This window comes from Leishmania martiniquensis, chromosome 33 (assembly GCF_017916325.1).
Source record: "Leishmania martiniquensis isolate LSCM1 chromosome 33, whole genome shotgun sequence".
Taxonomy (NCBI): domain Eukaryota; phylum Euglenozoa; class Kinetoplastea; order Trypanosomatida; family Trypanosomatidae; genus Leishmania; species Leishmania martiniquensis.
Genome location: NC_090168.1, coordinates 406,030 through 419,595, shown reverse-complemented (window position 1 = coordinate 419,595; position 13,566 = coordinate 406,030). Strand labels below are relative to the sequence as shown.

At 61.3% G+C, this 13,566-nt stretch overlaps 3 protein-coding genes across 3 annotated transcripts; all 3 read right to left on the bottom strand.

Annotated features, from left to right (window-relative positions):
- Positions 1-162: 162 nt before the first annotated feature.
- LSCM1_02583 (uncharacterized protein) lies at positions 163-3,720 on the bottom strand (the record flags this gene model as incomplete). The annotated part of the gene is made up of 1 exon (XM_067320164.1): positions 163-3,720. The coding sequence occupies one exon, from the start codon at positions 3,718-3,720 to the stop codon at positions 163-165; it is 3,558 nt and encodes a 1,185-aa protein (XP_067175539.1).
- Positions 3,721-5,400: 1,680 nt separating this feature from the next.
- LSCM1_02582 (uncharacterized protein) lies at positions 5,401-7,083 on the bottom strand (the record flags this gene model as incomplete). Its single annotated transcript, XM_067320163.1, has 1 exon — positions 5,401-7,083. One exon carries the CDS (start codon positions 7,081-7,083, stop codon positions 5,401-5,403), a length of 1,683 nt encoding a protein of 560 aa, XP_067175538.1.
- Positions 7,084-12,175: 5,092 nt separating this feature from the next.
- Positions 12,176-12,835, bottom strand: LSCM1_02580 (uncharacterized protein; the record flags this gene model as incomplete). Its single annotated transcript, XM_067320162.1, has 1 exon — positions 12,176-12,835. The coding sequence occupies one exon, from the start codon at positions 12,833-12,835 to the stop codon at positions 12,176-12,178; it is 660 nt and encodes a 219-aa protein (XP_067175537.1).
- Between the last annotated feature and the right edge of the window lie 731 nt (positions 12,836-13,566).

Sequence of the window (13,566 nt, the reverse complement as noted above, 5' to 3'; positions counted from 1 at the left end):
CGCCTCTGAGGTGTGCCGTTGCGCCTCTGCCCCCCCACTCCTCCCACTACTGCACCTTTCCCTTTCGCAGCGTAAGCGTATATTCAACACACACACACACACGCAAAAAAAAAACACCATGGTAGGCATGCAGCCCAGAAACAAAGGAGTCAGAGTCCACGCCTATTGAAAGTCGTCAGAGGCCATGAGCACCTGCGTGATGGCTTTCAGCGCCATCATCAGATCGCTCACAGCCTTGTCGGTCGCGAGGTGATCGTCGCGCGTCAGCACTGTCAGCTGGCGCCACGCACAGGGCAGGGCTGCTAGCAGCATGCAAAGCTCGCGCAGGTATCGCTTGTCAATCACCTTTAGCACCATGTCGCTCACATGAGACGGCACGTGAGCTGCCGAGGCAGGCCCGGGCTGCGGCGCCGCGGAAAAGAAGCCACCGCCACTATTGGGTGAGGAGCAGCCCGACGCGCGGGCCGCACCTGCCGCGGGTTGGGCGAACTCCTCGCCATGCCTGTCTCCTCCGTGCGCGTCCCCGTTGGTAAGCTCCTCCTCTGAGGCAAAACAGCGACTTCCTGTCCTCGTCAGCAGCGGAGACGAGACGAAGCTGCCCATTGTGGAGCCATTATGGGCGGCGATGGCTGCAGTCAGGGGCAGCAGAACGCTTACAGGCTGAAACAAGGAGGTGTTCACCACAGTAGATACCGCACACGAGAATGACGCGCTCCCAGTCAAGTCCTCATCGACGCAGCCACTACCCCCTGCAGGGGCGAGCGTGTTAGCGGCGCTTGTCCCTAGGGACAGTGATGCCGCGTCCGCATGGTCACATCCTCTGCCGGATACTTGACGGGAAAGATGACCAGAAGACAATATACGCGTGAGGCCTGAGCGAAGCGGCCTGCTGAGGCTTGTGCCACCGCTCTTCACAGTAGTCCACGATGAAGGCGCCCCTGGGGGCATCGATGTCGAGGCCGCAGGTGGCGCCATCGTAGCCCCGCTGTCAGCTGTGGCGTGACTGAGGTCTTCGTCGCTGCGCACGCGGTCGCCGTACCGCGGTAGCGGCGATCGACCAGACGCCGCAGCGGACGAGGCGAAACCAGGGGTGGTCTCGCTACCGCACGTCGATACACCCAACTGACCCGGCACAGCGCTGGTAGGTGACACGACCCCAAGAGCAGAAGCGGCGCCGGCCATGGCGGAGGAACCTGCGGCAGCGGCGTTCACCATGCGCGAGACGATGGCTGGCGCTGTTCGAGAGCTGAGCAGCTCCAAATAGGAATAGATACGCGTGAAGAAGATATCAAGACCATCGTTGACCCCACCGCTGCAGCTGAGTGCGACGCAGACTCGGAAAAGGTGCTTCATGAGGGATGGGAACTCCATCAAGAAGGGGCGACTGTACTGGCCGTTGCCGCTGAACGGCGAGTGGACGTTGTTCGTACCGGCCGCCCCACCCACCGCTGACCCTCCTGCCCCGGTGAAGGTGCTCGCGTTGCCAGCTTCAGGCGCGGCCACGCCAGCGGCGCCGCCGGCGTGCCCGTTACCACCAAATGCACTACCGAAATAGCCGCTGCCCACGCCAGCAGGACTGGCCGAGGAGGGAAGCGGCGCCCCGCAAGTCATCGTCGTGGGTGTGGCGACGCCGCCACCTGTGCTAATGCCTGCTGTCGCAGGACTCGTCGCAGGCACCGCGGCCGTTGCAGAGGCCATCGCGTTTTTGTCCACGTGAGACGATGTCGTAATGACGCGCTGCACCTCGTCCAGTTGCACCTGCCACCGCGGACGCATCGTCTCACCAAAGACGATCGAGTGCAACTCCGACAGAATGCGATACTCGTCGAGCAGGCGGCCGAGTCGGCGACAGCCGTCGCAGAACGTTTGGCGCAAGAAATATCCGGAGGAGTCGCACCACAGAGAGGCAATGATAGAACAAATTACACCATATTCGCTGAAGTTGTGCAGGTGCTCGAAGAGACGCGTCTCGAGACGGTGCTCGAAGCCGAAGGCAGCCGTGGCATAATCGAGAGCCTGTTCATTGCGGAGCCCGAAGCACTGCTGGATGGTCGTCAGGAGCGGCATGTCGAGGGGGACGCACATGCCACCTTTGCCGCGATAAAGAGCAGCGACGGTGACGCAGACGTGCTTGACATTCTCCCACTGACGGCGAAGGGCGCCCACGTGCAGCTCGCGAAGCCGCGTCACCGTTGCCGCGCCCATCGTTGCGAGTTTGCCAGGAGAGCTTTTCCACCGGCTGGTCCAAAAAGACGCGGCGCTGCCACCCCCGTCCGCTGCGCCGCTGCTGCTACCGCAGCCGCTGCCGAGTCCAGCTACACCCGCTAAGCCCGCCGACAGTGTTCCCGCCGGGTTCTCTTCGCGTGCGGCGCTCAGCGCCGATGGGAGGTCGAAGCGACTAAGCTTGTCACCGAAGGCCCACCGAAAGACACCCGCGTCTGTCTCGTAGTACATCTGCAGCAGCTGCAGACGAGTGGCCACAGGTATCGGTATATAGTAGTTCGAGAGAAACGCGTACGGAGAGCCGAGTTGCTCCTCGCGCGACAGCTCTCGAAACATTTGATACTGCTCCGTCACCTCCTCGAAGAGGTAGCGGCTCTGCAGCGAAGAGGCGCCGACGCCAGCGCCGCCGGTCTCCCCTACTTTTTCTAGCTGCCGTTGGAACTTTATGTAGCCCTCGTCCAAGAAGAAGCACTGTCGCTCTCCGCGATCCTTGCGACGCTTTCCGCGATGGTGCTGCAAGGGCGAGGATCTTTTTTCACCACCGAAGTTGACATGGTGAAAATGGTGGTCGCACGTCTCCCCTGGCCGCGCTCCACTGCCACCATCTTTATCGCTGTCAGCAGCCCCCGTGGCAGAGGTGGTAAAGTCATCCGTGAAGCGCCTCAAACTGCTGGGGCCACCAGAGAACGGCGTCGACTCACTGCACTCGTTGGCTAGCGTCGACAGCGGCGCCAGCGAGGTGCGCATGGGTGTTATTGACGACGTCGCGGCTGTGCGCGAACGAGACGAGTGCGACGCGGATTGGTGCAGCATTTTTTGCTCTAGCCCACCCATGGATGTGCGCCGATGCTGGTGACGATGGCGATAACGTTGCGAGTGCGTGTCTTGGGTTTGGTGAGAAGCCGCGAGGGCAGTCGACAAGCCGACAGCCGTCGTTCTCGATGCAGCCGCGTTAGTGCGGCTACTGTCCACCACGCTGACGACGCTTGGCACCTTGGTGGTGTTAAGCGGCATGGGTGCGCCGGTCGTGATGCGGCCCCTGGAGCTGGTGCGGGAAAAAGCTGCGGCTGGCACTGTAGCAGTAGTCGCGGTGCCGATCTCCTGTGGATACTCATCCTCGGCCTCCAAGCGTCTATCCTCAGTTTGCTGCTGCGCATCTTGCAACGCGGACGGCAAGTGCTGAAGTTCCTGAAACGCCCGCTGTTGCCTGCGATGGCGATGATGCACCGCGGAGCGAAAGACGGACCGCGACGACGATGCCGAGCCGGCGTGCAAGTCTCGGCACGAGCTGGACGATCTTGACGACGAGGTCGACGACGACGACGACGCCGAGGGCGTGTGCCGACGCAGTGAAGCCGCTGGCCTCGTACTCTGCAGCAACATGAGCTGCTCTACCGCCTCCTCAGCGGAGTAGCCCGCCAAAAAAAAGCGGAAGGCGGCCAGGTCGATGCTCATCGGCCACGCCGAGCACACGTGCATAGACACTGCAACAGGCATTCTCGTCCGCCTTGTCCGGCTCTCGAGCGCTGCTGGCGTCACAGAAAGCCAGAAAGAGGAGTCTGGCAAAGAGATAAGATGTGGGCACAGAAAATACGGTGGAAAAGGAGAAGAGGTCACGCGACACGCACACACACAGCAAAAAGAAATGACACAGCGCCAACCCCTTAGCGAGGCGAGCGACAGAGGGAAAAGAAGTGAGCTATGCGGCCTTCCAGGGTAAGACTTCAGTCGGCGCGCGTTCCACTGTGATGTCTGCTAGCCACCCCCTGAAATCCTGCCGAAGGCGTGAAAAGAGCGTATGGGTGCCGATAGGCTGAGCTGGTGAAAATGAAGCAGTCGTGTCCACGCCGCGTTACACGTTCTCAGCGTGTACACACATCGGCAATGAGTGCGCTCAAGAGCAGCGAGTGCGGAGGCAATCGTGAGAGCAGACGATAAATTCAACGTGCATAGTACATCAAAAGAGACAGCCAAGCACGCGGCGCTCATCCGCACATACGGGCCAGACATAGGAAACAGAGTGGGAAGGGCGCAACGAATGCAACGCCAAGCGAAACCTCAAAGCATGGGCGCCAACAGAGGTAGACAGGGGGGGCGTCTCGGCTACACGACGATGCAGCCCCCACCCTCGGTCCGAGTGTATGCATCTTATTACTGAGACGCCTTTCTCCCTCTATCCCTCTCAGATTCGTTCGCGACGTTTTCTTACGTGTTGTCGGTGTTCACCGGTCGCTCGGCGTTCAACATCGAACGCAGGGAGCAGAGGAAGTTAAGGAAAGGGCGAGGAATCGCAAAACTGAACACCAGATGGCCGCACACATGAAGAAGTGCAGCGATGCATCCCCCCTCCACCCGGAGCTCTCCTTCCTGCCCCTCAGCAGATTCAAGGACGCACGCATATAGAGATCGAACGAGACCACTTCTCAAACGTGCAGCCCCCCCAATACCGCACATGACTTCAGCCCTCACCCGCATCACCGGCCCTGCCACAGACGCGGCTGCCTGGTGCGGGGCGGCCGTGTGCAAACACACACACACACACGCTACAGCACAGCGCCGCACTCGGCCATCGCGAGCGCCGCCCCCCTGCCCCGTACGCTACCCGTCTGAGCGCGCACACCTAGGGCGGTCGCCCCAAGGCTCCCCACACCGGCAGGCAGAGGGAGAGGGCCGCGTGGGGTACGCTCGAGTCGCGCTGGCACGCGGCCCATCATACGAATGGCGATAGCGCGGCCGCTGCCGCAGGTGCGTCGTCCTATCGCCACCAGAGGGCGCTCCGCATGGGACTGAAAGGGCGCTGCGGGATGAAGGAACGGAGGCGAAGGGTGGGCTGCCTGGTGCTCGCACACGAAGAGGGGTGTGTGCCGCGCGCTCCCGCCCTCCACCCCTCTCTGCCCCGAACGCCATCCGGGGCGAGAGGGAGCGGAGAGAGGGAGGGGAAGGAAAACCTGTAAGGAGCAGTTGCGGTCTGCGAATGACGTCTTGGGTAAAGATGCGGTCTGCAGAAAAGGCAGCAAGATAAGAAAAATGGCCTCTAGCAATTTTGTGTGTGGTGAGAGCACTGTCTAGGGACCGAGAGAGCCACCCGTGGCGGTGGGTGCCAGTCCTTCCGGTGCACTCGAAAAAAAACCCGAGAAGCACCTGCGCTATGAACTTTGCCGCCTGCGCCTCACCTCGTCAAAATCCAAGCTGGTTTATGGTGTCCATGAATTTTTTTTTCGCTGCAACAGGCTTCTTCGTCACCGTTGACGTCTTTGCGGGGGGACTAGTGGCCTTTTTTTCAGCATTTCTTGTACGTAGACAAGATGCGATGGCGGTTGCAGCCATTGGGGGTATCGCCAGGCCAGGTAGCGCCGAGGGCGGCAGCGAGTCAGCTGAGGATGACCCCATACCCGAAACGGTGACCGTTGGGCGCGATTCCTTGGCATTGCTGTTTCCAGTTGTGTGGATGGTCTCCATAGTCTCATCGAGCACCATGTACACGCGCCGATCAGTGGTTGGTGCGGGCGCGCCGGCGTTGCTCTTGGGCAGAGACGGCAAAGGCGGCGGAAATCGCGACACGGATGAAGTAGCCGCTGCGGTCGCGGGGGCTGTCGCGCTGCTTTTACAAGTAGTAAGGGCAGCAGCCGATGACTTCCCTAAGGTAGGCGGAGGCGGAGCTGTGGCAGAGGCCCGTGGCGCTACTTTCCTCAGCGGGCCACTGGGCACCAAGCCCTGCAAGCTCTTCTGGGCCGCGCGGGCTGTATGCGGCACCGAAACCAGCGACACCTTGGTCGAGTTACCCGAACCACCGACGCCAGTCGACGCTGCTGCCTTGCGCATCAGCGATATCGCGAGCCTTTGCGTCACTTGAGATGCCGAGGCGCTCTTTTGAAGCATCGCTGTAGGACTCCCAGAGCAAGCGTGAAGGGTTACCTTCGACCCCGCTCTGGTCTCTTCCTTGCTACCGCGACGGCGACGTTGACTCCGCCTGCGGCAGCGACGGTTTCGGCGCGGCACTTGTGCTTCGGCTAGCACTGCTCTTAAAGTTCTTTCAAGGTTTTCCGCAGGTGCTTTCCGTGTCACGTGCTTTGCAGGGTGTGAGGCGTCCCCCGGATGGCTCGTGGCCGCACGTCCTCGTTGCGGTTGCTGCCTGACAGCGGCCATTCCTAAGAGGCCTGCGTTTCTCTTCGCAGCGCGCTTGGCGGCGTCGAGACAGCGAAGACAGCACCACATGAATCGGCTGCGCTTGGTGGGCCAGCGGCAGGGCTGGCGCTGGCCTCGCACACGGCATTCCTTGATGGTGGCAAGTGCCGTTCGGCATGAGTTGAGCTTGTCAAGCATTTGTGTGCCGCCGCGCGTGAGCCGCACACCGCATCGAGAGCACCAGCATCGACGCACCAATCTCATTATCCACACCCGCATGTACCGGGGGCTATGCACGCCTGCGCGTCGTGCGGCAAACTTTCCTTTTCGGACGATGGGGTGCACGCACGGACCCAGCGGCTTGGCGAGGCCGCGCCGGACCGCATGGGAGCCGTAGTGCGCGGAAAGGTCACGGTGCACATCCGCCATGAAGGACAGCGGCGCAGAAGCAGCAGCAAAGGATGGAGATACCAAGGGCGAGCTGGAGGCGCGCGTAGCACTGGCAAGGTCAGCAGCAGCGGTAGCGGTGCTGTCGAGTGCCGTAGAGCTCACCTCTAGCGCGATCTGGGACAGTCGGCCGCATAGCTGGGCTCCAAGCTCCTGAGTGCGGCGTGCGACAGAGCGTGTGCCATTTTTCTTGTCGGAGCCACGGCGCGAGTATAACAGGCTCTCGAAACACGAAGAAGGGGTAGCCGGCGGAGAAGGCGTTCGGGCGCTACGGGGTGTGTTGGTCATTTCCAAAGAGAGAACGTGAACTGAGGCAAAAGAGGCGCGGATGATCGGACCACAGTTCAGTGAGCCGCGCAGGCAGCACCACCAAGCCGCACGCGTGCGCGTGCGTTTTTATGTCCACGGCATGCACGAAAAAAAAAGACGGATCGAGAAGAGGGGCGATAACCACGAGAGGAAAGTGTCATTCTTGCGGCGGTGCGGCCGGCAGCGTTCTCGCCACTGTCAGCGTCTCCACGGCGACTCACGCATGCCCGCCATCGAGGCAGGCTGTTAGGGGGAGGGGGTGGTGAAAGCCCTCTGGGGCACCTCACAAACCTGAGTTCACTTCCTTCTTGACCCCACCGCCCACCTGCCCACAAGTCGCCGAACAGCGGTTAGTGCGCCGACTTTGGCAGCTCTCTGTGTGTGCCTGAGGGTGTGGTCCCACCTCCTCGCGACACTTTCCTTGCATATCCGTTCAAGAAGGGCACGTGAGCAGGCAACTAGACAATGGAACGGAAGAGCGCCCCTACAGAGGTGAGGCGAGCCATACCTGGCGTGGTCGTGTGTTACATCAAGTGTGCCTCAGAGAGGGGGAAGAAAAAGAGATGCAGCTATAGAGAGGGGATAGGGAAACACAGTGACGAGCAGGCGGATCGAGCAGTCCCGCTACGAATAAAAAAAAAAAACGGGCACTATCAACACTGCAATGGCTGGTGCAAAGGGCAGCCAGTCTATCATTAGGACTTGCTCAGAGGGACGCTTCACATCCCCGGTGCTGAAGCATGTCGGCTTACGGCCGGTTTCTCAAAAACGTTGCGCTGGACACCCTCCGTAGCACGCGAACATTCCCTGTAGCGAATCTTTCATGTTCATGGCTGTCCTCGTGCACCGCCTCCAGCGCAATGCAGAGCGCGTGTTGAAAGTAACAAAGTGCCCAGCTGGGTGGAGGGGGAAGGAAGGAATGGCACAGCGGTCATTTTCCCTGACCCCGCGATTCCGCTCTGTCCACCCCGCCCCCCCAATACCGCACATGACTTCAGCCCTCACCCGCATCACCGGCCCTGCCACAGACGCGGCTGCCTGGTGCGGGGCGGCCGTGTGCAAACACACACACACACACACGCTACAGCACAGCGCCGCACTCGGCCATCGCGAGCGCCGCCCCCCTGCCCCGTACGCTACCCGTCTGAGCGCGCACACCTAGGGCGGTCGCCCCAAGGCTCCCCACACCGGCAGGCAGAGGGAGAGGGCCGCGTGGGGTACGCTCGAGTCGCGCTGGCACGCGGCCCATCATACGAATGGCGATAGCGCGGCCGCTGCCGCAGGTGCGTCGTCCTATCGCCACCAGAGGGCGCTCCGCATGGGACTGAAAGGGCGCTGCGGGATGAAGGAACGGAGGCGAAGGGTGGGCTGCCTGGTGCTCGCACACGAAGAGGGGTGTGTGCCGCGCGCTCCCGCCCTCCACCCCTCTCTGCCCCGAACGCCATCCGGGGCGAGAGGGAAGAGGGCGCCGCACCATGAAGCAAATGGGTGGCCTCTGGCATGTCCTCTACGATCTCTCTGAGAGGGCCGTAGGTCCCACTTACCTTTGCGGAGGAACGCTGTAACACGATACGGAGCCCGTAAGCGGCGTTGTGGTATCCTCTTTCGCAACGTCATTCGCCACTCTCTTCAGCTCGATCTGCACCTCAACCATCCGGAAGACAGAGCTCTTCAAGGAGTCTAGCAAGCACTGATGACTGAGATACAGAAGCTCCTGCGGGTCTATGTACCAGCTGAGGAAGCGACGAAGCGCCGCCCGCTCGCGCTCCGCATACGCCTCAGCCGTTGCTGAGGGCGAACTGGAGACAGCCCGCAGCAGCATTGTCGTGTTCGGCGAGCCCCGGCGCTTGTCGAATTCCGACTTTAAGCGCAGCTCCTCGACGGCGGTGAGTCGAGCGCTCCGCGGCCGCCTCTTCACAGTGCCGTCAGCGACGCCCCCCTCTGAGCCAGCATCATCGGGCCGCATAACTGAAGCAAATACGTTGTTCCACTCTTCCTGCTCTCTCCACTTCGAAAAGGCGCGGCGACGCTTTGCCCATTGTTCCTCAATGAATCCCTGTTTGTAGCTCTGCGAGGTGAGCATGTGCTCCTGCAGAATGTTGTTCGCCACTGCGTCCATGCGCTCCACCGCGGATGGAGGTGGTTGATGCTGCTGCAGCCTCAGTCGCGCATCCACCTCGAGCCGGCGCCACAGCCGCACCATCCGCTGCACCGCCCGCTCCTTGACGGCGAGGCAACGGCGAAAGAAGCGTTGTAGCATGCGCACGGCATCCAAGGCGACGTGCATGTACCGTCGCTGCTCGTATCGAATGCAGTACATGACAAGGGTGCTTCGAATAGCGTGCAGCGCCTCGTCCAGCTCCTCGGGCAGTACTCTCTGCGCCAACCGCTCCCGCACCACGGCGATCCGCACGGCATCACACTTCCTCTCCGCCGCTTGCAGCGAGCTACTCACATCTGAGATGCCTACGCCGGTTGGAGATATGGATGGAATCCCACGCGTGATGGAGGACGGCACTCCAATGCTGCGACGCTCGCAGGCCCTCTTCGCTGCTTCCTGCGACTGTCCCAGGAGGCGCTCCAACGAGGATTCCGTCACCGTGAGAAGGCTGTGCCGCGCTTCGCTCAAAAAGGCATTCAGCGGCGTCGCGATTGTCACGCAGCCGGGCAGCGCAACGAGGAGGCACGCAGTGATGGTAGTGTCGGGGAGGAGCCGGTATTCGCTGGGTTGAATATGACTTAGCTGCTGAGGAAATAGAGAAAAGCACTGGACAAACACGGCGTCGGCGCCGCCACCCTTTGCGCCAAGCGGCCCTGGCTCATCCTCGACATTGCCGCACTCGGCCGCTACTGGGATGTACTCTCTAACAAGCAGCAAACATGGTGACGGGGAACCGTGCCGGTGCCCGTTGGCGTGGCCGCCTCCCTTTCCCTCGCCTAAGCGAGACGCCGCCAGCGGCGACGCATCTGCTGCAGGCGCCTGCAGAACCCGAGACTCCTCGCGGAACGCGTGGCCGCCGAAAAGGCAGCGGTTCGTGGCTGGATCAATGAGTAGATTGCCAAAAAACAGTGGCGGCTGCGCCGTCGCTACCGCCAACGCCTTCTTTCCACCGGCTTGGGTGGAGGAATAGGGGGCCCCTCGCGATGCTGTGACCGGCCTACTCGCAGGCAACGGCGACGGCAAGAACACGGCGGTGCCCAGCGACTGCGAGCGCGAGGCGGGAGTCAGCGGGGCGCAGGTGGAATTGGAGGATGGTGCCAGCGTCTGTAAAGGGGGTCTAAGCCCCTTCACAGTCGACACCGACGCTGGGCGCATGCCGGGGCCACGAGACATTTCCCTTGCTGTGTTCTGCGCTGCATAGGCGGCGACGATGCCAGCCGGGGCGCCGAACCACCTTTCTGGGAAGTTGTACGAGTACGACGGGCTGCTGGCAGCAGCACTCGCAGCGCGTATGGCCTGCTCGACAAGAGTCTCGCTGGCGCTGGGGCAGAGTCGTCTACGCTCCTCCAACGGGTTTGGGCAAGAAAATACGCTCTGTTGTTCAGTTTTCAAAGGCGACGGAGCCGACAAAGAGATAGAAGGGGCGCGCGCCGTATACTTCGGGCTTGTGCTGGGCCGCCACAACGGTGAGTTGGTGCTGTGCGCGCACGTCTGGCGCCCCGATGCGTTCATGAACGCGCCCGCCTCCCCATCGCTCGCGCTACGCGATGACGTCGAACTCGGTGTCGACCGGTCTGCATTACCGGCACAGAAGGGCCTGGCAGGCATACTGAAACCGGCGGTGGCCATGCTCTGCTCGTCTGGACGGCCCGCGCTCGCCATGATATACTCGCTCGCCACCGGATCTGCCATTACAGCCAGCAACGCTTCTACCTCGACATGCTCTGCTGTATGGTGCAAAAGAAGAGCGACGCTGTGTAAAATGTCTTCTCTCAGGAACCGCTGCTTACTTGTGAGTGCAAGCGCAGCGGCGGGAGAGGGCGGCGGTGCCCCAAGGCGAAGCAAAGGCGGCTGACGTGAAGCCGGTTCCCCCAAGGTCCAGGGCGACCGCGCACCGTTATCACCGCTAAGCGTCGCCATCGCTGAGAAGAGAGTAGAGTCTTTAGCGACTACCAGGCAGAATGCCACCGCTCTTCCTATCAATGGCCAAAGAAACTCAACGGAGGATGCAGTCTTCCCTTCTTTTGTGGTCGCTGAGGTTCCAGATGGCACTGACGTAAGCATCGCGTGGCGGATGCGAGTTGGACGTTGATGTGTGTGTGTGTGTGTGGACGGGAGTGCGAGCAAAGAGCGGAGGCAGAGAGGTAAAGGTATCAAGTGAGAGAGAGCACAATGCCACCCTGAGGCCTGGCCGTGCAATCGTGTGGAATCGCGTTAGGTGTACACCTTCGAGAAAACGAAAGTAACCGCCGCGGGTCGCTTCCAAATCAACGCACCGGAACGCACATTTATATACGCACCCGATTCCTCGCACGAACATCAGCGCCTCAGAAAGTTTGGCGGCAACGCACCGACTGGCCGGCGGCCTTCCTGCGCCTGCACTGTCGCCTCTTCTCTGCCTCATCAGGAAGAGCGGACGGGGGCGGGGGGAGAGAGAGAACCAGCGCTCCTCATGCCGGCCACTCCCCCCCCCCCACCCACCGCGGCATGCCCGCGTAGAAATGATGGCAATGCAGGCGCACAAGCGCCCGCGCCCCGCCGCATACAGACGCTGATACGGCGAATACCCCTTCACTTTGCGCGCTGTTCCCTCCCCCTTTTTTAACTTTGCGTATTTGTTCAAGCTCGCCACGAGACAAGGGGAACTAAAATAAATGTGGGAAAAAAAAGAAAATGAAAAGGCACTTGTTGGGAGGGAGGGAGGCGATGGGGCCCGGAGAGGCACCGATGCCCACGGCAGCACATAGACCCGCCCTGCTGGCAGCCACGTGCACAGGCACGATGAGTAGATGCATCGGCCATGCTACCTTCATGCATGTGTGCCGGCGCCTTTCCCCGCGTTGGATAAGGTCCCCCTGGAGCGCTTGGATGACCTCGTGAGCACACCCACCGGGGCAGCCGCATCTGGCCTTACTCGGATGCAGTGATCTGCTTCGGCTCAATCACCGTGATCACATCCGGCAGCGGTTCCGACGGGCCGTTGCGGCCAGTCGAGTCACCCGGGAGCATGATCCTGACCTTGACACCGATGCAGCCGGCGCGCATGTAGCAGTGGCGGCAGGCAGAGTCGACGAAGGACTTGTGGGCCGTGCCGGACTTGATCATGTAGCCATCGCGGAAGGTCATGCTCTTCGCACGCTGGCCCTTGATCTTGCCGCCAACAGTGACCTCGCAGCCCTTGGCGCCCGACTCCATGACGTAGCGGATGATGCCCATGGCGGCGCGGCGCACCTGCAGGTTACTCAGGAGCTTGAAGCGGAGGGACTCGACCTGGGCCATCGCTGACAGGCCGCGCACCTCCACACGCTCAACGTACAGCTGGAGCTTGCCCTCCTTGTAGTTGAAGCGCTGCTGGATGCAGGCGGTCAGCTCGCGGATGCGGCGGCCGTTCACGCCGAGCACCTCCCGAGTCTTCGTCGCCTTGATCACGATCTCCGTGCGGAGGGTCGTGACGTGGTACGAGACACCGGAGAAGCCCTCCTCCGCCAGCTCGCGCTTGAGGAATTCAAACAGCTCGGCGTAGAACACGCCATCGCGGATGATCATGCGCTTCTTGGAAAGAGGACCCATCTTCGCGTCTGGTGAGGTGTGTGCAGGATATTCGTTAACGACGACCCAACTGAAGACCGGGACAAGAGGGTTTGGGGAAAGATATCGAACACCATACGCGGGAGAAGGTGTTGGTGGTGGTTGGGGGGGGCGTGCGTGTGTACGTGTTGGTGTGTGCACAGGCGTTGAGTGAAGGCGTGCAGGCGAATACGCGGCATTCACCAGCACGGCACACAAGGAGGAGCAGAGGAGTTGCGAACGAAATGTTTACCCATATACATGAATAATTCGTGAAACGCATGCCGAAATTGTCGGCAGCAGTGGTGCCTATAGGAGAGAAGGGGGAGGGGAGGACGTGGAAAAGGTGCAAACACAATACAACGTTGTCTCCCCCTCCCCTCTTTGTGCACATGAGGCAGCGGTGCACCGCCGAGGCATCTGTACACATGAATTCGCGACGCAAGGCCAAAGAGTGAAAGGGGCTGCAGGGAAGAGTGGCAGTGCGTGTCACCGACCTCTGAGGTGCTCTTCGTTGGCTGCCGCTGCGTCTTCACGGTTCACCGCTCACCTCGCCGCACGCTCGCTCGCTCACGAGCTACCCCCAGGAAATCACTCTTGCTCTCCCCGCGTACTCTCTCTCTCTCACCACAATGAGCAGATACGTGCATGGCGCTCGCGGGGTGACAAGATCGCCATCCTTTGAAGGGAAACATCGCGAGAAGGTAGAGCGCTGCGCTGTTTTGTTTGCTCCC